Source organism: Nannospalax galili, unplaced genomic scaffold (assembly GCF_000622305.1).
Source record: "Nannospalax galili isolate Female #2095 unplaced genomic scaffold, S.galili_v1.0 scaffold1022, whole genome shotgun sequence".
In the NCBI taxonomy this organism is placed as follows: Eukaryota; Metazoa; Chordata; class Mammalia; order Rodentia; family Spalacidae; genus Nannospalax; species Nannospalax galili.
The window spans coordinates 429,174-451,043 of NW_008348201.1; the positions used below are offsets into that span (position 1 = coordinate 429,174).

The 21,870-nt window shown below is 40.5% G+C and overlaps 1 protein-coding gene across 14 annotated transcripts in view; it reads left to right on the forward strand.

Moving 5' to 3' along the window:
* Pphln1 (periphilin 1) overlaps nucleotides 1–21,870 on the forward strand; it is a 143,061-nt gene that overhangs the window by 16,968 nt on the left and 104,223 nt on the right. For 8 of the 14 annotated variants that reach the window (XM_008844847.3, XM_029569194.1, XM_029569193.1 and 5 more), the window contains exons 3-4: nucleotides 3,099–3,305; nucleotides 6,650–6,711. In XM_008844847.3, the coding sequence (XP_008843069.1) occupies nucleotides 3,099–3,305; nucleotides 6,650–6,711 (269 nt within the window). The remainder of the gene's footprint in view (nucleotides 1–3,098; nucleotides 3,306–6,649; nucleotides 6,712–21,870) is intronic. The other 6 variants (XM_008844853.3, XM_029569197.1, XM_029569196.1 and 3 more) reach the window with 1 other exon arrangement.

Sequence of the window (21,870 nt, forward strand, 5' to 3'; positions counted from 1 at the left end):
ACTTAGTTTTTTTGTTTTTTCTTTGCAGTTTTTTTTTTTTTTCATTTATTTATGTATATGAGTGTTTTGCCTGAATGTGTGTAAGGGCACCATGTGTTTGTGGTGCCCTTGGAGGCCAGAAAAGGGCATTGAATCTCCTGGTATTAGAGTTAAGGATGGTTGTTGGCTGCCATGTGGATGCTGGGAACTGAACCTGGGTCTTGTGCAAGAATAGCTGGTGTTCTTAACTTAGAGCCATTTCTTCAGCCCTCTTTTCTTTTTACAAAAAAGATTTTATTTTTATTTTGTGTGTTTTATCTGCATGTCTGTAACTGCATTATATGCATGCAGTGCCTGCAGAGGCCAGAAGAGGGCATGAGTCCTGAAATTGGAGTTAATGACAGGAGTATCTGCAGGGTGGGTGCTGAGACGCAAATTTGGGAAGTTCTCTGGAAGTTCAGCAAGTGCTCATAGCCAGTGGGCTATCCCTCCAGACCCTCGTTTTGGTTTTTGAGACAAGGGTTTGCTATGTAGCTCAGGTTGGACTTGACCTTAAGATCTTGTACTACAATAATTTCTTTTCCCTTTTTTTTTGAGACAGGATCTTGTATAGTCTAGGCTGGCCTTGAACTTTCCATCCTCCTGTCTCATCTTTTCTACTGCTGGGATTACATACATACAACCATCCCTGGCTTGGTTTTGAGTTTTTATAAGGAAGACAAAATCAAATACGTAAAAAGACGAGAGAAGCAACTCCTGAAGGTCAGGTCATTAAAGTAGCAGCTCTCCACTTTTGGTCAGTTGAGTGTTGTCCTGTCTCTACTACTTTACTCTCTTGCTGGTAATTTTGAAGTAAATCCATGATTCGTGTTCCAATGTAAATAAGTATTTCCATATGTGTGTCTCAATGATAAAGCTGCTTAAGGAAGACACTTGTATGATAACATTTTAGTTTCAAATAAAATATTTTTATGGCCTGCAAGATGACTAAGCAGGTAAAGGCACTTGCTGTCAAGCCGGACCTAAATTTGATCTCTGGCATCCTCATGGTGGAAGGAGAGAACTGATTTCCTAAAATTGTTCCCCGACCTCCACATACATGCTGTGGGATGTGTGTGAATCCCTATCACATACTCAAAATAAATAAAATGTAAAAAACAATGTTTTGTATTGAAATAAGTTCATGTATATTTAATGATGATTGGAAAATTCTTGGGTTGGGTTTGGTTTTGGTTCTGAGGATTTAACCCAGGGTCTTACGAAAGCTAATCGCCTGTTGTACAATTGTTTGGCACCCCAGTCTTAAGAAATATGTCTTTTGTTTTTGTTTTATTCTATTTATTTTTGTTTGTTTGTTGAGCAGGGAGATCCCCTGCCTCTGCCTTCTGAGTGCTGGGATTAAAGGCGTGCGCCACCAAGCCTTGATTAAGAAATGTCTTTAAGGAAGCATGCTAATCCATATAATTTGTGTCCAGTTAATTATGAGATAATATTTGTGTGGAAAGTTTAACATAGTTGACCGTAATCAAATTACCCAAACTTTGCTTGATGCATTTATTTACCAAAATGAAGATATCTTTCATAATGGAGATACTTAAATTAGAATAATAGCAAGTTAAGACATAATTATTACCTCATTAATTTATTGCATGTATGAAAGTACCACCTGTATTTCCAGCATTCTGGAGGCCAAGGCAGGAGGGTTATTGTGGATTCCAGCCCAGCCTGAGCTACAGAATGAGAGACCCTGTCTTCAAAAAATCAAACAATGGGCTGGGGAGGTGGTTCATTTTTTAAGAGCATTGGCTGCTCTTACAGAGGACCCAGGTTTGGTTCCCAGCACCCACATGGTTGGTAGCAACTGTTGGTAACTCCAGTTCCAGGGGATCCAACGCCCTCTTCTGATCTCTAAGGGATTGTACAACATGGGTACACTTATATACATGCAGGAGGCAGTACACTCATACACATAAATAAAAAAAAAGTTTAAAAAAATCAAACAACAAAACAAAACAATAAAAAAGGATTATGAATTAGAGACCGCCTTGGGTTACCTAGCAAGAGCCTGTCTCAAAGGGGGAAAATAAAGCTGTATAGATTCATAGCTAGTTGGTTGTTCCTTGAATGCACTAGGTCAGATTTTGGACATATGATCTGTAGCTCTCTCCTTATTGTGATCATTTTATTTCACATTAGCTATTAACATAAGACAGACTCTGTCTTCTATCTAACCCTCAAGTCCTACCCTCATACAGAAACCTCCAATCAGTTGTTAAGTTCTTTAAAAAAGGTTTGTATGTATTGATTTTAATTACGTGTGTGTGTGTGTGTGTGTGTGTGTGTGTGTGTGTGTGTGAGTTTAGGTATGTACATATGTGTGCAGGTGCCATCCTCTGGAGCTGGTGTTAGTTTTGAGCTGCCTGATGTGTGGGCTGGGAATTGAACTGTGGACCCCTACAAGAGCAGCAAGTGCTCTTAGCTGCTTAGCCTTCTCTCCAGTACCTGCTAAAAAATTTAAATCATCATGCGTATATTACTTTGTATACCAGTTTTAATTTTATGTCAGCTTTTATTTTGTGTCCAAACCTGTAAAGCTAAAGAAAATCTTTTTCTTCTGAGCTTCTGGAAAAAAAGAGCAAGCTGTTTCCTTTTGGTCATTCTAGCCGCTATCATTTTCCTGTTTGTTGTTGCTTATGGGCAAAAGTTTGTTTTTTTTTCTAAATAGAACACTTCAAACATAATAGAACAGATAGGTGTGCTGTCTTCCATGGTTTTATTTCTAAGCTTAGAAAATTAGGGATAGACCTGCTGTATCATTCTTACTGTGTAAAGTTTATGTTTTAGTAAAATGACATTTTTCTTTTACTTATGATTGTCATTTCGCATTGCTGTGTATTGTTTTGAATGCTTGGCTTTCTTCATTGAGTAATTTTTATTCTGATCTGTGTGAAGATGTTACTATTAGTTTTATTCACGTTATTTCACTAATACATTTTTATTTCTTTATACATTTATTTGGTTTAATTATGGAAAAGAGCTCCTGTGCTTGTAAGAAACATTTCCACAACCAAGTAGAGAAATTAGTGATTTTTTTCTATATTTCTTTTTGTCTGTTTTAGGATGGCTACCATAGACTAGTTAATATTGTGCCAAAGAGACCACCACTGCTAGAAAAGAGGCCACCACTGCTAGAAAAGAGGCCACCACTGCTAGAAAGACCTGATGAAGGAAGCTACAGTAGATATTACAGTCATGTTGATTACCGAGACTATGGCGAGGGCCGCAGTTTTTCTCATGATCGAAGAAGTGGTCCATCTCACAGAGGAGTATGTAAATTTCCCCGTACTAATTATTATTTCTTATAAGTTTAAAATTCATGTAACTAAAATTTATGCACAGGCCTTATAAATAGTTGAATAAATGCCCACTGCTTGTGTTCTGTTTTGTTTTTGGTCCTTTCATTTGGTTTTATTTATTTGCTTTGAGATAGGGTTTCACTATGTAGCTCAGGCTCACTTGGAACTTGCAGTCTTCTTCCTTCAGCCTCTCAAGTGCTGGAGTGCTAGGCTGTCAGGGCTTGGCACCATTCCAACGAGGCGTTCTGCCGAGTGCCAGCTTTAGCTGTCAAATGGCAACTACAAGTCAAGAGTGCTAACCCTAGTTAGCTCTAAGTGACATTAATTCCAACCAACCTTTCGTTTTTGTGGGTCCGAGTAGCAAGTCCAGGGCCTAGCACATGGTAGGTAATTACTAATGAGCTATACACCCAGCATACAGTCTGAGCAGAGTTGTACAGAATCATACGATCTATCACCTTGATACTTAAGTGATAAGCAGGTGGTTTCCACCTGTCACTGTATGTGCCTATTTACAGTTTATTTTTATCGTGAAAAATGCTGTATATGAGGTGGTTTAAGTTGTCTCATTATCATTAGATTTCTAAAGCTCTTTTGGCTAATTGAGATTAGAAATCACTCTTTCAGATAAAAAGCACTTTAAAAATGCTAGCTCTTGAGGCTGGAGAGATGGCTCAGCAGTTAAGACCACTGGTTGTTCTTGCAGAAGACCTGGGTTTGAATCCCAGCAACCACATGGCATTTAACAACTGTCCATAACTCCAGTTCCAGGGGATTGGACAACCTCTTCTGACCTCTGTGGCATTGCACTACACGGGTGCACTTACCTACATGCAGGCAATACACTCATACACATAAAATAAAAATAATACATAAAATATTTTTAAAAGTGCTAGCTCTTTTACTGTTACAATGTTTTTCTCTTGATAATCTAGAAGTAGGTATTTAAAGTTACGATATTTTATTACTTTGGTTGAAAGTGTTTGATGCAATAGCTCTGTCCTAGGTTGTAAATTTATAATAAACTTTTTTAAGATCATTTTCTTCCTTGCCTATAATATATAATATGGTAAGTAACAGTACATATTTTAACACTAAGATTTGACCTCATGTTGGCCATTGAAGAAATGAAGGTAAGTACTTTACTGAGGTAGTGGGTGTCTGTGAGAGTACAGTTCTTTTACTCTTTTCTAGTAGTAAGCTCTTAAGTGGGATGAGTCTCTTCATTGGCTTCTTGTTTTTACCCCTAAAGTTCAAAGTGACATAGCCTTCTTACTCATATTACTGTTTTTTTAATGTATTTTTTAAAAAAAAAATTATTTTCAGGCCGGGCGTGGTAGCACACACCTTTAATCCCAGCACTCAGGAGGCAAAGGCAGGCAGATCTCTGTGAGTTCGATGCCAGCCTGGTCTACATAGTGAGTTCCAGGCCAGCTGGGGCTACAGGGAGACCCTGTCTCAAAAAGACAGAAAAAAAAATTAAAAAAAAAATTTTTTTTCCCTATATGAGTGTGTTGCCTGCATGTATGTAAGTGCACTCACGTTGTGTAATGCCCAAGGAGGTCAGAAGAGGGTGTTGGATCTCCCGGAACTGGAGTTATGGTTAGTTGTTAGCCACTATGTGGTTGGTTGGAATTGAACCTGGGTCCTCAGCAAGAGCAGCCAGTGCTCTTAACTGCTGAGCCATCTTTCTAGCCCTTAATGCATATTTTTTTCTGAATTTTTTTGCATTTTTTATACAGAACATCATAATGTTTAAATCCCCTCCCTTATCTGCACTCTTGCATCTTAATCCACTTTATACCTCCCCACTGGATTTCATGTCTTCAGTCATATATACTAAGGCCTATTGAATCAAGTTAGTGTACCTAGAGGTCCCACAGTAGAAGTTTATCCACTGGGGTCTAGTCATCCTATCTAGAGTCTCTTCCTTAATGAAGATCACTCTCTCATCTGGCAGTAATCAGCTGCCAATAGTTCTTTGGCTAAGATTGGGGTCTGCTGCTTATTTTCCCAGTTTTATGCTGGATTTAAAAAAAAATTATTTAATGTGTATAAGTGTATTGCTGCATTTTATATAGGTGCACCCATGTTGTACAATGCCCATGGAGATCAGAAGAAGGCGTTGAATCATCTGGAACTGGAGTTACAGACAGTTGTTAGCCACCATGTGGGTGCTGGGAATCAAACCCAGGTTCTCTGCAAGAGCAGTCAGTGCTTTTAACCACTGAGCCATCTCTCCAGCTCCTTGATACTAATTTTTATCTTGAATTCACTTACATAAACAATTACTGGATCTATTATTTTATTATAGCTATTTTTGTTTTCTTTTTCATATTTAACACCAAGAAGGAAAATACAGATACATTGTGTTTGCAGAAGTGTAGGGTGTGTGATATTAGAGAGGAGAATGAAAGATGTTTTAGCTGGATCAGTTTCTCTAAATAATTTGTGTGTTGTGTTCTATGTGTCGTTTCAAGGTAACTGGGTATGGATTACAGTGTGTGTGTGTGTGTGTGTGTGTGTGTGTGTGTGTGTGTGTGTGTGTAATTTAAAAAATTTTTTAATGTAGTCTTGGCTAAGTAACTTGTTATGTAGACCAGACTGGCCTGGAACTCATAGAGATCCACTTGCCTCTCCTTCCTGAGTGCTGGATTAAAAACATGCACCACTGGGTAGGTGGTGAAGGGGGGAGACGGGACATAAAAACAAACAAATAAAAAAACATGCACCACCACACCCAACTTGTGATTGGTTGTCGCTTTGCGAAAAATGTGCTTCGTTTGATTAGTTTTAAATTTAGTGGCCCGTATTACTAATTAATATAGCTTATCATCAAGTGATAGCTCTTATTTGGTTACTTCTAATTACATCTTGAATGAGTGATAAATGAGAAAATGGGGAAAATGAAAAAATACTAAGTTCTTTGTTGAGCTTGAATTTGAACCTTGGTCAAAAAACTTGGATGATGACAGGGTTGAGAAAGGCACCCATTGATTCCATGTAGCCCTGTCCTCAGATACCAGTAAGTGTTGTGATGTGGGAGCTTGTATTAAGGCAGCAAGTCTGTGTGCTATACCAAGGAAATATTGGTGTGTGTGTGTGTGTGTGTGTATTCATTTGATTTTTAATACAGATAAATGTTTCCACAAGTTCTCCATCTTCTTTAGTTGAATGGATGACTTGTATCATTTATTTTGTCTTGGAAGCTTAGAAATACCTAGAAAAGTATTTTTGCCCTCATTGTGTTTTGACTGTTAGAGGCTGTTTAAAATAATGTAACAAATATCTGAATCAGATTTTTTGTGTTGCAGGATGAATCTGGCTATAGATGGACAAGAGATGATCATTCTGCAAGCCGACAGCCTGTGTATAGGTAAAAAGTTAAAAACAGTAAGAGCTTTCACACTTGACTCCTGAGGTGCATGATGTGGGAATCTAGTATTGAATAGATACATAGTATCTAAAAATTTGAAAACAGCAAGCATTATATTTTCTTAGAGACTGTGATACAGCTAGTGCTCTACATCAGTTGGCATCTTGTAATTAATAATGAATATATATTTTAGGGGCTGGAGTCCGCTTAGTGGTTTAGAACATGTACTGCTCTTACAGAGGACCTGATTTCACTTTCCAGAACCCAGACTGGGCAGCTCACACTTACCCGTGACTCCAGCTCTAGGGGACCCAACTCCCTCTTCCTACCTCTGAGGCACTTGTGCTAATGTGCACACAGACACATGTACATACACATAATTTTGAATGCATAATTGAAAAAATATTTTTAAATAAATCAGAATATTCTTACAAATTGATTATTAAATTATTCTTAATATGTTGTATGGATTATGAGGTATAATTTTGCTTAATTACAAACTAAAACATTCTTTACTTTTCTAGAAATAGTCTTTTGAAAATACTCCAAACCTTACAAAGTGTCTTCTATTATAAGGTATTCTCTTAGGTGTTTTATTTATGTATTTTTCTTACATTATTTATCTGTTTGTTTGTGTGTGTATATAGCAGGGTGTGCACATGACATGCATGTGGAGGTCAGAGAATAACTTGTGGGAGATGTTTCTCTCCTTTGACTATGTTGGTTCTGGAGATTGAACTCAGGCATAGCCCAAGGGCCTTTCCCCACTGAGACACCTTACTGGTCCCACGTGTTTTCTTTTGTTTATTAAGTTCTGGTAGGCAAAGAATTTGAAGAGCCTGAAAAATTGTTAACTTTGATTGCTTACAGATGGCATCTGATAGAATAGAGGGCATAAATAGACATATTTCAGAATCTCTAATTGTTTAAAATGATCCCACAGCAATTATCGATTATCACAGGAAGTCTGTAACGGACTGCTGTGACACCTTGGTTTCTGGTTGGTTAGTGCTGTTTGGAGAGGTGCTAAAAGCTTTGAAGAGGTGGAGCTTAGCTGGAGGACGTAGGTCACTTTGGCCTTGGTAGCTAGCTACATGAGGTGGGTCTTCTACACATTTCCCACCTCTGTGATGATTCTCTTTGCCTCAGGCCCACAGCCAAGAGCGAGCCAGCCATGGACCAGCATCTCTGAAATTATGACCCAGAATAAATCATCTGTGAAGTTGTTTTCTTAACTATTTCTGACAGTGGTGAAAATCTCACTGACAACTTGGTGCCCAGAGTGCATCCTTGCTGTGACTGTGTAGTTCCTAAGGCTTTATGTGAGGAATCTAGAAACACTTGTAGTAGCATACTAGAAAAACCTTAAAATTGTGCAAGCGGAACTTAGTGGGTGACTCTGGGCAGAGCACTGATAAAAATGGGGGCAAAGGCTCACTGGGCTTCACCTCTCCCTGGGGGCAGCATTTTGAATGAGAAATGTCTCCCATGGGCTTCTGCTTGTTCCCAGTTGGTGGTGCTGCTGGGGTTAGGAGGTATGGCCTTGCTGAAGGAAGCTGGACACTTGGGGTGGGCATTCAGAGTTCATAGCCTCACCCTACTTCCAGTTAGCTTTCCCTGCTTCCTGTGTAGGTAGAGATGGAATCTCTAGGTTTCCTGCTCCAGCTACCTGCTATCATCCTCCCTCCCCCACCAGTATGGACCCCCCCCTTCGGAATAGTAAGCCAAAAAGCTGCTTTGGGTCATGGTATTGTATCCCAGCAACAGAAAATCAATCCACTGGACTAGAAGCCATGCATGCTATGCTGTGGTGAAGAGTTTGTCTACATCTTGGCTATTTGGCGAGATCATAGGAGCTGAATTTCAAGACAATAGGTGAACAAATCTGCTTGAAAATATTCCGCGACTGGAGAGATGGCTGGTTGGGAACACCGGCTTTTCTTGCAGAAGACCTGGGTTTGAATCCCAGCACCCACATGGCAGCTAACAACTGTCCGTAACTCCAGTTCCAGGGGATCTGATGGCCTCTTCTGTCCTCCATGGGCATTGCACAACCTGGTTGTATTCACATACATGTAAGCAATACACTCATACATATTAAAAAAAAAATTAAGGCAGCTTAGTATTTAGGCTATAGCATGCTTATTGCAGATCTCTTATAGCTTGTCCTCTTTTTTTTTTTTTTTCAGTCTTTTTTGAGACAGGGTCTCCTTGTAGCCCCAGATGGCCTCGAACTATGTAGACCAGGGTGGCCTTGAACTCACAGAGATCCGCCTGCCTGTGTCTCCTGAGTCCTGGGCCTAAAGGCGTCCACCACCATGCCTGGCATAGCCAGGCCTCTTATAGTGATAATTATGAGCAAAAATCACAGTGGAAAGGTTTAAGAAAACTTGTAGCTTGCCCAGAAAACAAATGCCTATGAACTTGAGACCAAGCAAAGTGCAGCTGCTGAAGATCTGGGCCCTTAAAAGAATCCAAGGGCCCAGGAGCGTTTAGGATACAGATCAGACTTCATAGACCTTTTAGAAATACTGAAGAAAAAGGCAATGATAGAGGACATGAAGTTGGGGGAAGGGTTCTGAGTATACTCAAAATACATTGTATGAAATTCTCGAATCAATAAAACACTTTAAAAAACCCAAGGGCTGGGGCTACAGCTGAGTAGAAGAGTGCTTTCTTCGTGTGCCCGCAGCCCTGGGCTCCCTCTCTAGCACTTTTTTCAAGCAAATACTTTGCATAGTTAGGAAGATGGCTTGAGAGCATCTCAGGAATTGGCTATTCCTCCCTCATCCCTGTTTTTCCCGCTGCTGTAGGTATGCAGGGGATGCAGCTACAGTGTAAGCTGGCAGCAGATCTTGGTGTCATCCATGTCATAGGCAAAGTGGAAAAATTAGAGTGCTGTAGAGGTTTCCACAAAAATTTCAGAGGAAATCACAGAGGAGCAGGCAGTGTGTGGCAGGGTCAGAGTGCCTGCAAAAGGCCCTCAGAGCGTGAGGTGGGAAGCCCTGACCGTAGTCCCTATCTAAGGAGGCTGGAGATGTGGGAATGTGAAACATTTGCAGAGGATAGCTGCAGGAAGCCCAGGAGAGAGGGCTTGTGGGCCGCAGTGGGCAAGGCTTTGGGCAGGGCTGCCTAAGCTCTTTGGCGTTCACATCACGATACTGTGTATTTGAAGATGCTGGTCATGAAACTTCAGGGTTTAATGCTTACTCTTTTCCTAGTCCTTCTTTTGGAATGTGTGTCTTCACTTTGTTGTGTAGCTGTTTCCTCCGCATTGAGACACTCCCTTCCTTGAGGGAGGGGAAGAGGGAGGAGGGAAGCGGAAGCGTTTGAGACCAGGAAATTAATGAAAGTTAAAAGGCCTGAGAAGCTCAGATAGTTGCAAGGTTCACAAGACCCTTTATCATGAAAGTATTGGGGGACACAATTCATACTCTATGGGCCATTTTATATTTATAGAAAGAGTTCATTAAAAGAGAGTTCATTAAATTGGGTGGGGTATAGTGGGAGAAGGTGGCAGGGAGCAGATCCAAATGCCGTTACAATATATTGTATGAAAATCACAAAAAGTAAATACAAAATGCGAACAAAACAAAAAGTAGTTAATACTGGCTAGAGAAGAGATTCCCTGCTCAGCTGTCCCCAACAGGTGTGTGCAGGAGCTTCAGGGATGCAATTTCTGTGAGTTGGTGTTCATGTGTATGAGTGATGCAGTGGTCTTTGAGTCACCCATATTACAAGCAATTCAAATCCCAAATTAACTCTTTTTTGTTTGTCATCGGTGCCTTCTTTGGGAAAAGGAAGGAAAAGTCCTGTAACACATTGTATGTTGGATGTTTGTAACCTGCTTTTGAAATTTTACAAGGGTTCCTAGCTAAGAGTTTGCTGTGAGTCTCAGGAGATACTTTGCTCTTAGACTTTGAACAGTGCTGGAACTGTTAAGACCATGGGAACTCTTGGTGATGGCCTGAATACATTTTTTATTATGGTATAGACATGAGTCCTTTCTGGGCTAAGATGCAGTGCTGTGGTTCAAATTTGAAATGGCCCTCATAGATTCATGTGTTGAAAGCTTGGTTCCTAGGGCAGAAGAGATGGCTCAAATACTAAGCACTTGCTACACTTATAGAGGACCCGGGTTCAGATCCTAGCACCCACATTAGGCAGCTCCTAACCACCTGTAACTCCAACTCTAGGGGATCCAGTGCCCTCTTCTGACCTCTGCAGATGCTTGCACTCATGTACACATAATCAAATAAAATAAGTCCTTAAAACATAGAAATCTTGTTTCCTAGTTGGTGTGCTATTTGGGGAGGTGCTAGAAACTTTAAGTGGGCTTAGCTGGAGGAAGTAGCTTACTGCCTGTATATCCTTGAAGGTATCTTATCCCTGTACTTAACACCTCTGTAACTGTGAGCCAGAATCAATCTTGCTTTCCTTAAGTTGCTTCCTTTGAGGTATTTATCATAGTAATGAAAATCAGACTAACAGAAGGTCCTTTAGAGATCATTATGAACTGGGAGGGGAAAAGAATGCCAGTCTTATGGAGAATTGATGAAAATCAACTGCCACACCCCCAGAGGTGTTTGACAGTAAAACCCAGTGACTCCAAGCAAGTCAGTTCTTCTCAGTACATTAGTCCACAGGTGTGTTAGTGTGGAGTGCCAGTTTGTCTGCTCCAGATCTCAGAGGGTGATGTAATAGGCAGAGATGCTTGCTATGCAGTAGGCTGCACTATGCTAAGGAACCAAGGATCAAGAGCTAATACCTTTGCTAGCAAGCAAGGAGCAAGCCAACCTTTTCTCTGAGTGAGTAGCTTTTCATTCAGCAGTCATGTTGCAGTCACCTTGGCCTAGTCTCTAACCAGCTGTAAGAACTACTTAGCAGCAGTGGGTGGTTAGGTCTTGCAGTTTGGCAAACACAGGAGTGGGAGCATTCAGATCCTATGGCAGGCTGTCTGTCCCAAGAGAAGCAGTAGAACTAATAGCGACTGAAAGAAAAAAACAAAAACTCATAAACAAACCTTTGATAAACATTCAAAATTCAGTGCTTCTACAAATGTGTAGCCAGCTGCGAATGGAAGAGAAGTTCTTGACTTGATAGACTTGCATTCACTGTACTGAAGGGTAGTGTAGAACATTTGTTTCAAATCAGAACAAAGCAGTGATACTTGGTGTCAGTTTCCACTCAGGGTGGCAGGGTGACGGTGGAAATCTCAGCCCCTGCAGGAAAGAAGACGGAATAACAAAGGGGTAAGGTTTAGAATGGAAAATCAGACAGCAGCAAAACTATTTAAAGGTCATACTATGTGTATAGAAAACCTAAGGAAGTCTAAAGGCTATTATAAGAACTAGGAAATTAGCAAAATTCAGCTTAATAAAACCAACAACCAGTCACATAAAATACAAAATATAATTTTAAGATACTCTAGCATACAGAGTCTAGTAAATAATGAGTCTATCGGTAGCCGGGCATGATGGTGTGCACCTGTAGTCCCAACACTGAGGCAGAGGCAGGCAGATCTTTAAGAGTTCAAGGCCAGCCTCATACAGCTGGGGCTACAGGGAGACGTTGTCTCAAAAAGACCAAAAAAAAAAAAACCCCAAAATGTGTGATCTTTGTAGAGGGAGTGTTTGTAATTTCTTTTTCTAAAGGACGTATTATTCGCATGCGTGTGTGTGTGTGTGTGTGTGTGGGTGTGTGTGTGTGTGTGTGTGGAGCGGAGGGTCTCCTGTGTGTGTGTGTGGTGTGTGTAGGGCATGGAATCTCCTGGAGCTGGGGTTATAGGCCATTGTGAGCTTCCTGACCTGGGTGCCCTGAACTCTGTCCTTTGCAAGAGCAGTAAACAGTCTTAGCTGCTGAGCCCTCTCTCCGGCCTTGCCTTGTCATTTCTGAAGATCTTACTAACATAGTGACACTCTTGGCTGGGAATAGGGCCATAAAGATGTCAGTTTCTACTCAAATTGGGGTTGGAATTTATTGTTTCCGATTTTAAAATGCTTATAATTTTTCATTGTTACCAATAGGTTTGTGTTATACATAGTGTTCTCTACATTAAAAAAAAAAAATTCAGGGGCTGGAGAGATGGCTCAGTGGTTAAGAACACTGACTGTTCTTGGAGAAGACCTGAGTTAAAATCCCAGCGCCCACATGGCAGCTAATAACTGTCCATAACTCCAGTTCCAGGGGATCTGACAGCCTCTTCTGTCCTCTGTGGACACTGCACAACACAGTTGCATTTATCTATATGCAGGCATGACACTCATACACATAAAATAAAAACAATAAAATATTTTAAAAAAATTCAGTTTGTAGAAGTCCTGCAAGATATTTCAACTTTAATTGACTCTTTTGTATAGTCAAATGATAGTCCATGGTGTGCAGGAATCCCAAATAATTTAGCCAGTCACTCATCTTACAGGAAAGCAGTGCTGCCATAAATTCTAATATGTTGTACTTTTATGAAGCATTACTTTGGCGTATGTGATAAGTTGTCCAATGAAGAATTTCTGGATCAAAAGACGTACATATTTTAAAATTTGACAGATGTCTTCTTGAATAGTCTGAAACATAATTTTCTTTAAATATTTAAATTTTGAGCAGGGCATGGTGGATCTCTGAGTTCAAGGCCGGCCTGGTCTACATAGTGAGTTCCAGGACAGCTGGGGCTACAGGGAGACCCTGTCTCAAAAAGACCAAAAAAAAAAAGGGTAATTATTTTTCTTCCTTTCTTTCTCTCTTTAATATGAGTAAGGTTTGTGATTTCCTTGACGTGTACTGCTACAACTACATCCCATAATTCTGATGTGTAGTGAGTGATTTTTCTGACTTGGTATGTTCTAGTTCTTTTCTGATCCAGAGTGTTGCCTGTAATAGTCTGTTTTATAATTGATTAATTATTAATCACCATTAATAAGTTTTCTCAACTAATCCATGGCCATTAAAGCAAGGTAAGGTCTGTGTTTTGGTGTAGTGTTCATTCTATATGGGGTCTTCATTTCTTAGATATGTCTTAAATCTCTGATTATTGTATGTCAGATGTTCTTAGCCTCTCAGAATAAATAGGTGCTGCATTCATGTAGCCTACATTTTAGTATTTTGCAGAGTAAATAAAAGCAAATCATTTTTGTGAGGAAAGAGAAGACAGAGAATGGAGTAGAGTCTACTTGAGGTGCCTATGTCTTCTTATACCTGGATGTCTTCATCAATAGCTCATCAATAGCTCAAGGTTTTTATCTGTCTGTCTATCTGTTATCTGTATCAGTCTATCATCTTTCTGTCTGTCTATCTATCTGTCCATCCATCCATCCATCCATCCATCCATCCATCCATCCATCCATCCATCCAAACTGTCATCTATCTATATCTATTTTTGAGGTAGGGTCTCTGCCTGAAACTCACTATGTAGATCAGGCTCACCTTGATTTCACAAAGATCCACGTCTCTTGCTTCCTAGATGCTGGGGTTAAAGGTGTGTGCCACCATGCCTCACTATGGCTCAAGTTTTAATCACAGAAGCTAAAGCTTTTACTGCCTGACATCTATCTGGCTATCTGTGGGCTATTCCCTTGATCAGGTAGATAAAGGAAGATTTTCTACCTGCCTTAAAGATGATGGGAATAGAAATAACATTTGTTTTAGAATAAAACTGACTATACTATATACCAAGCAAGAAGAATAGTTAGTTGTTAGATGTATTGGTAGTGTTCTGAGGTTTTAGGAAAGCTATGCCAGTTGGTAACTTTTCTCCCACCCAGTGGCATGTACACAATGATTCTTTATATTTTGGGAAGAAAATAAAAGAACATTTGAAATAAGTTTTAAATTTATAGAAAAATTGTAAGAGCAGTTCAAAAGACTCCTGTATCCATTCACTAGTGACCTCATTAATACCTCTGGCAATGCCCCTAATGTGCCACAAAAAATCTTGAGTTCGGTTCACAAATCAAATTTAAGGTCAACTTTTTAGTTTGGAACAGCTACTTAGTCTTTCCTTAGGACTACCTATTTTTGGCAAGATGAATACTGGGCAGTTATTTCTAAAAGTATGATTTGCAGTGCTGGGAATTGAACTGAGGGCCTTACATGTGCTAAGCAAGTGTGCTCTCACTGAGCTTTATCACTAGCCCTGAATTATTATTTCTGTAGTGTTCTCACTTAAGTCTGATATTTCTTCTTGATTAGGTCCAGGTTATACATTTTGCTGGGAAAATTCCTAAACTGATGTGCTGTTTGAATTGCTTTTTACTAGGGTGTACGTGTTGTTTTGCTGATTGCTTACCACTTGGTTAAGATGGAGTTTGCAAATGTCTCCAGTATCAGTTACTTTCCTTTGGAAATTAGTAAATGTCCTTTTGTAAATATATTTTAAACTATGTCATGGACGGATATGATAGCACATGCCTTTAATTCCAGCACCTGAGGAGCAGGCAGTAGCATCTCTGTGAGTTCAAAGTCAACAGGGCCTGCATAGAGCTCCAAGCCATCCAGAGTGACATACTGAGATTCTCTCTCCCTGTTGAGAGAAGAGAGAGAGAGAGATGGGGGGGCATTCTTCTGACTCGTTTCTGGCTGGAGAGATGGTTCAGAGGTCTTTGTTCTTGCATAATACCTGAGTTCACTTCCCAGTACCCACATGGTGGCTCATTACCATCTGTAACTCCAGTTCTGGGGGATCTGATGCCCTCTTCTGGCCTCTGGAGGCATCAGGCACACAAATGGCACACCTACATAAATGCAAGCAAACCACTCATACACATAAAATAAAAAGCTGAAAAAGAAACTATGTGACTGTACCTTTCCTTTCCTCATCTACTTCCACATATATAGTAGTTTCACTATCTATTATTTTTTTCTTGTCTGAATAACTTATTGGCATTACTATGGACATGTTTACGTTCTCTCGCATTCATGTTTTAAATTTAAAACTTTTGAGTCAGGGTTTCATGAAGCCCAGGCTGGCCTTCAGCTTGCTATGTAGTTGAGCATGACTTTGAACTTCTGCTCTTTCTTCCTTCCAAGTGCTGAACTTACAGGCACATACCACTACACACGGTTTTACAGTGGTGAACTCGGGACTTTGTACATCCTAGGCAAATACGCCATCAGCTGAGCGACCAACACATCCCAAACCCCACGTGTTGAAATTTGAATTCCCAGTATGGTCAGACCTTTTGGGCAGCGTTTTCTGCATGGTGGTAGAGTCCTCACAAGTAGGTTTGGGACCTGTATTAAGAGACATGAGAGCTTCTCTCTGTTCTCCACCAAATGATCTTGGGCTTTCCAGCCTCCTTAACTCTGAGAAATATTGAGGACTGTAGGTTTGTGGCAGTACCATTCCTTTGCCATATTTCCCATGCTTTTTCTGTCAGTGAGGGCCCTGGTATTGAGTTGTCAGGAAAGGCTCCTATGGGTTTCTTAAACATCTTGACAAAGTAGGCAAGGGTCTGACCACTCATTATTCAGATAGCTTTTAGAGTTGGTTTGTAGCGACTATTCTTGAAGAATAAAGTAGCACCTTCTTTGTTCATAGATTGGGCTTGCTTTACAGCTTGATGTAAATATATATATAAATTCTGCATTTTCAGAGCTCCTCATTTGTGACCCCAAACCTATTGCTGTATGGTATCAATTTAGACTTGAGACCAGTGAGGACTGATGCTGGCATGTGAATTGCCTTGTGGGTTGCTGTGCTCAAACAGAGTCCTTTACTCTGTAGGAATCTTTGGTTTCCTGTCAGTTTCTGTGAAGTGTTAACTATTTAATCGATGAGCTCATAGGTAAGACACAATAAATCCCAGACCCGACATGAATATTAGCATCAAGAATATGTTTGATCACAACCCTTTTGCAGTTACTGACTGTGGGTTTTTTTACTTTCTAGTACCTTCTTTTTGCAGCTTGCCACTATTGCCTACCACAGGGCTGTTTGCTTCCACACCATCCTCCACGGCCTGTTACTGGAGTGGAACTTAATAATTTATCTAATTTTTCTCACTTTTTCTTCTGTGGCTTTCATACAGGTGTGCCTAACCTATGGCTCCATGCAGCCAAGGATATCTATAAATGCATTCCAACACAAACTTACTAAGAACATTGTAAGGGTTCTTTTCTGTTTGTTTTTCGAGATAGGGTCTCACTTTGTAGCCCCAGCTGGCCTGGGATTTGCTATGTAGATCATCCCAGACTGGCCTCAGTTTCACAGTGATCCACCTACTTCTGCCTCTCCAGTCCTGGGATTAAAGGCCATGGTGATTCCCAGCCTGATTTTTTTTTTTTTCTTTTAAAAGTCAGTTGCATAGTTCTTGAATGTGAATTATGTAGAACAGTGTTATGTCCCCAGGTCAAAAGACTGAACACACCTTAGAATATTATACATTTTATAAATCCAGCATACATGTATTAATGGTTCATATTCAAGTATGTTATACTAATAGGAGTTTCATGTGATTGGAAGCAACTGATTAAGAGAAGAAAGGAATAATGTGCTAAAGTTCTGTTACCACCTCTCTCCTCCCTGACTCTGCAATTTAACCATCAACTAAAATACTCTTTAAATGAATTCAGAATAATCTTTGTTTTGTCCTATATTAAAGGAACATCTTATGCTTTACCCAGGATTATTGATTTAGACATAAGGAGGCTATTTTGACATTTATCTCCTCCACTGTAGTTATGTGGTCTTACTATAAATGTTAGGATGTAACAGATTTAAAGTATTATATAATGTTGAAAAATGCGATACAAGAGTGTCACCAAGTGGCCAATATATATTATTTTAAATGCTTTCTTTTTTTTTCTGTATTCATATGGACATTTTTGGTCAAGCATTAATAGTTCACGATTTTCATATTTTTAAAAAGAAATTTTGTCTATGATGTACTTTTTTTTTTCATCTTAATTGACATTTGATAGATAATGTAAAACCTCAGTTTGGTTTAGTTCAGTGGTATAAGCGTTTATGTAGGACACTGCTTCTACCTCGAGCTTGCTGTATAATAAGTGGAATAAAAGCATAAATAATAGGATCTGTGTTGAAGCCATGTAAGGTGCTATAGGAAAGTAAGAAGCTCTTACCTGTGCTGTGACTAGACGTTTGCTCAAGGAGCTGATAATGTGAGCAGAACTTGGCGGAAGAGAACCTAGCGAGGAATCATAACGACCATCTTCTTACAAAGGGAAGAATATACTGCAGCTGCCTAAAATAACTGCCAGGTCTGAGCTTTCCAGTGAGAGCTACTGAGACTATTAACTGGTAGGGAGGGGCTAAGGGGACCCAGTCAGATTGTAGTTTGTTTCGTCAGTGTGAGGATGACTTTTGAGATGGCATCAGAACAAAAGTATGAATATCTGAATTGGAGAATGGAAGCGGGGATGGAGAAAAGGATTATATTTGATAGATGCTTAGTAAGTAAAGAAAATCAGCAACTGTGGTTGACTGACGTGAGAACAAGGAGGAGGCTATCTTTGGTTAGTTTACTGCATGTAGCAGGAATTGGTCTCAAACCAAGAGATGCACTCAGAGTTAAGCTTGTGCAAGGAGGAGATGCAGTTAGATGAGAGCAGTGGATTGAGGTCAGAACTCGAAATGCTGCAACATCTAAAGCAGTCTTGGAGTCCTCAGTGTCTGATGCAAACGAGCGTTTGAGTATGAAGGTTGACATTCTACCCATGTTTGCTCAAGAACGGGAGTAGAGTTGACATGGGTTCATAACTTGTTAAAAAAGACTTAGGGGCTGGAGAGATGGCTCAGCGATTAAGAACACTGGTTGGTCTTGCAGAAGACCCGGGTTCAAATCCCAGCACCCATATGGCAGCTAACAACTGTCTGTAACTCCAGTCCCAGGGGATCTGACAGCCTCTTCTGACCTCCGCGGGCATCACACGACCTGGGTACTTACCTACATGCAGGCAATACACGTATACACATAAAATAAAAATAATTAAAAAAAAAAGAATTCAGAAGGACATGGAGAACATTGTTATCTGGAGAAAGACCCTGGCTGAAGATATACCCTTTGACTTTTTCTTTAGGTCATCAGTGACTTGAGCATATGTCATAGTTTGAAGGGAAAGAGAGAAATTGAAGACAGAAAAGGGGTAACTGATGAAACAAGGTCACTGAGGTATCCAGATGAAGATCGCTGATTGAAGGGCTAACTATAGACGGGGGGAAATCATTGCAAACAGACGAAATGAGTGGGTCTACAGGAGACAAAGCCAGGGCACAGGAGGCTCTGAGACAGGTTGATGTAGTTCATGCCCTGTGACCACTGTCTTTCTTCCTGTTTTTAGGAAAGGGAGATCACCCATGGACAGTGAAGCAAAGGTTTGGGATGGGTTAGAGGGTAACCAGGAAAATAATCAAGATACATGGGATATTTGCTGAGGTAGTGAACTCCCAAAGCAAAGTAAAAGTATTATTGAGTGGGATTGAAAGGATGGTGGACGTGGTTTGTGAAATGCCTCTCTAGGATATGGCCATCTAGCTATGCTGGTGAATAAACCACAGATTTTGGAATTAATTCATGGTTTGGGTTGACAGATGATGTATTAGAATTTCAAGCACAGGAGACTATTTATGGAGTGGTTAGGTTGGAAGTGTAGCGAGTTGAGACTAGGATGGGTTGTTGATTGTTAGAAAATATAGGTAACAATTGATACCTAGCAGTTGAAGGTAGAGTTATTATAGGAGTAAGAAAACTAAAGGCTATGACGTGTTTAGAATGAGACAATGGAGACCTGGGTGTGTTGCTGCATGTCTGAAATCTTAGCCAATCAGAGGTTTGAAGTGTGTTCAAAGCAGTCTTGGCTTATGCATAGTCGGTGCCAGGCAAGCCTCAGAAATGTAGTGAGACTTTGCCTTTAAAAAAGGGGAGGGGGGGTATGGTGGCGCAGGTCTTTAATCCCAGTACTCGGGAGGCAGAGGTAGGTGAATCAATCTGTATAAGTTCAAGGCCAGCCTAGACTCCACAGTGAGTTCCAGGCCAGCTGGGAGACCATCTCAAAAAAAAAAAAAAAAAAAAAAAAAAGGGAAAAAATTCTGATGAAGGGCATCTCTGGAAAATGATGAAATGATGTCAAGGTTCAAGATGTAACTATGTGTGTTGCTGAAGTATTGTGAAGAGAGGGGAAGTGGTCAAGGAATTGTGAATGTATAGTTCACAGATAATGCACATGAACTTTGATCATAGGACATGCAGTGGCAGCATAGACTGTGTCGTTTGGCTAACCTCTTTAGAGACTGGAAAGAAACGTCTGGAAGTTAGTGATATGGGTGATATGACACTCAGTGGTGAGTTTGTTGGCCTTCTCATTTCCTGCTTTTCCAAAAATTTTTATTTATGTTTATGTGTGTGCACATATGCGTGCCAGTGCCATCAGAAGCCAGAAGAGGGCATTGGATCTCCTGCGACTGGAGTTACAGGTGATCTTGAGCTTCCCAACCATGGGTTCTGGGAACTGGGCTCTGATCCTCTAGCAGCAAACACTTAAATGCTGAGCCATCTCTCTAGCCCCTTATTTTCTTAAGGGATGAAGTATTTAAAAACAACAACTCTATCTCCCATGTATCTCAGGATGTTGAAGTGGGTACATCAGTGTGCACTGCTACTCAGAAACATGAGCGAGTTCAGTGGACACAGGCCTGAGCTACACGCTAATCACAGACAGATCTGGCTCTGGCTTTGGCTTTCCTTCTCAACCCTAAATCTTTATATTCTACTTGGAATCCCCAAACTTTTAATGAAATACATAATTTTTGTAAAAATTTTGCCTATTCTTCAACTTCTTAGGCACATAAACCATGTTTTCTAACCCTTCCTGCAGAAAGGCATGTAGTCACATGACTATTGCTTGTGGAGTTGGAGTTGGATTTCTGTCATTACATGTAATTTTTTTCTTCTTCTTGAGAGACAAGTTCTCTGGTGTAGCCCAGGCTGGCCTGGAACTCAGAGTTCTTCTGTTATTAAGTGCCACCATGTCCTATACGGACTTGACACACATTTTTCCCTTCTTCTGTTGCTGAGTGGGCTTTGGAATGGAATGACATGCACATGATGGTCCTTGGTTGCCCTTGCTCCTCGCTTACCCGTTGGTCTCTCTCTTTCCTGGAGCGTTTGTCCTGGACTCTTGTCTGATTGTCAGGTGAACTTCTGTGTGTCTCAGTCACTACTTAATTTTGTGTAATAGTTACTGTGGGAGGAAAAGAAAGCAGGTCCTGAATAATAAGGAGAATGCATTTCCCTTCCTTTTCCTCTCTCTCACTTCACTGACTTCTAGTAAACAGAAACACATGCTCCAGAATGAGGGTCTCAGGTTGTAAAATGGACTGCTGCCAAGCGTGATGACCCGAATGAAATACCTGGGACCCACAGGGTGGAAGAAGAGAACTGATCACACACACACACACACACACACACACACACACACAATCAAACAAAAACAAGCCGAAAAGCTGGAGGATCTCATTTGTCTCAGGCTCTCTGCTCTGACTTATAGTATGAACAGCTACAATTACTTTGGGGTTCCAGGAAGAGCCTGAGCTTTAGAAATCTGCTTCTGAACCGTTGTAGCTCAGTGTTAGAGCTCTTGCTTAGCAGATGTGAGGACCTGGGTTCAATCCTCAGTACAGTAAAAGAAAGAAATCTGCTTCTGAAACCAACATCCAGGATAATTGCAGTGTGCCATAGACGTACGAGGGCTGCATTTTGAGAGGATGCTTGTGGCATCCCTTGCTTCCCATACTTCCTTCAGTGGGCGACTTCGTCCCCTTTGCCTGTGCAACAATGTTTGTGATAGAGCCACAAATCCTGTCCTGTCTATCAAGCTATGCACTTTGTGGTAATAAAAAGCATGAGCCCATTCAAACATGTATATTTTGAGTAAGCTATGCATTCCTGCTAGGAGACCCAGGTCCTCCCTTTTATGACCTCACATCCTTCCACCTTCCGCATTGATCCGCAGTCCATACATTGATCCCTTTTTAAAAAAAGATTATATTTTTATTTTTAATTATGCTTATGTATGTGGATATATGCACATGAACGCAGATGCCTGTGGAAACCAGAGGTATCAGATCTCCCTGGAGCTGCAGTTACAGGCATTTGTGAGCCACCTGTTGTAGGAGCTGGGAATTGAACTTGAGTCCTCAGCAAGAAC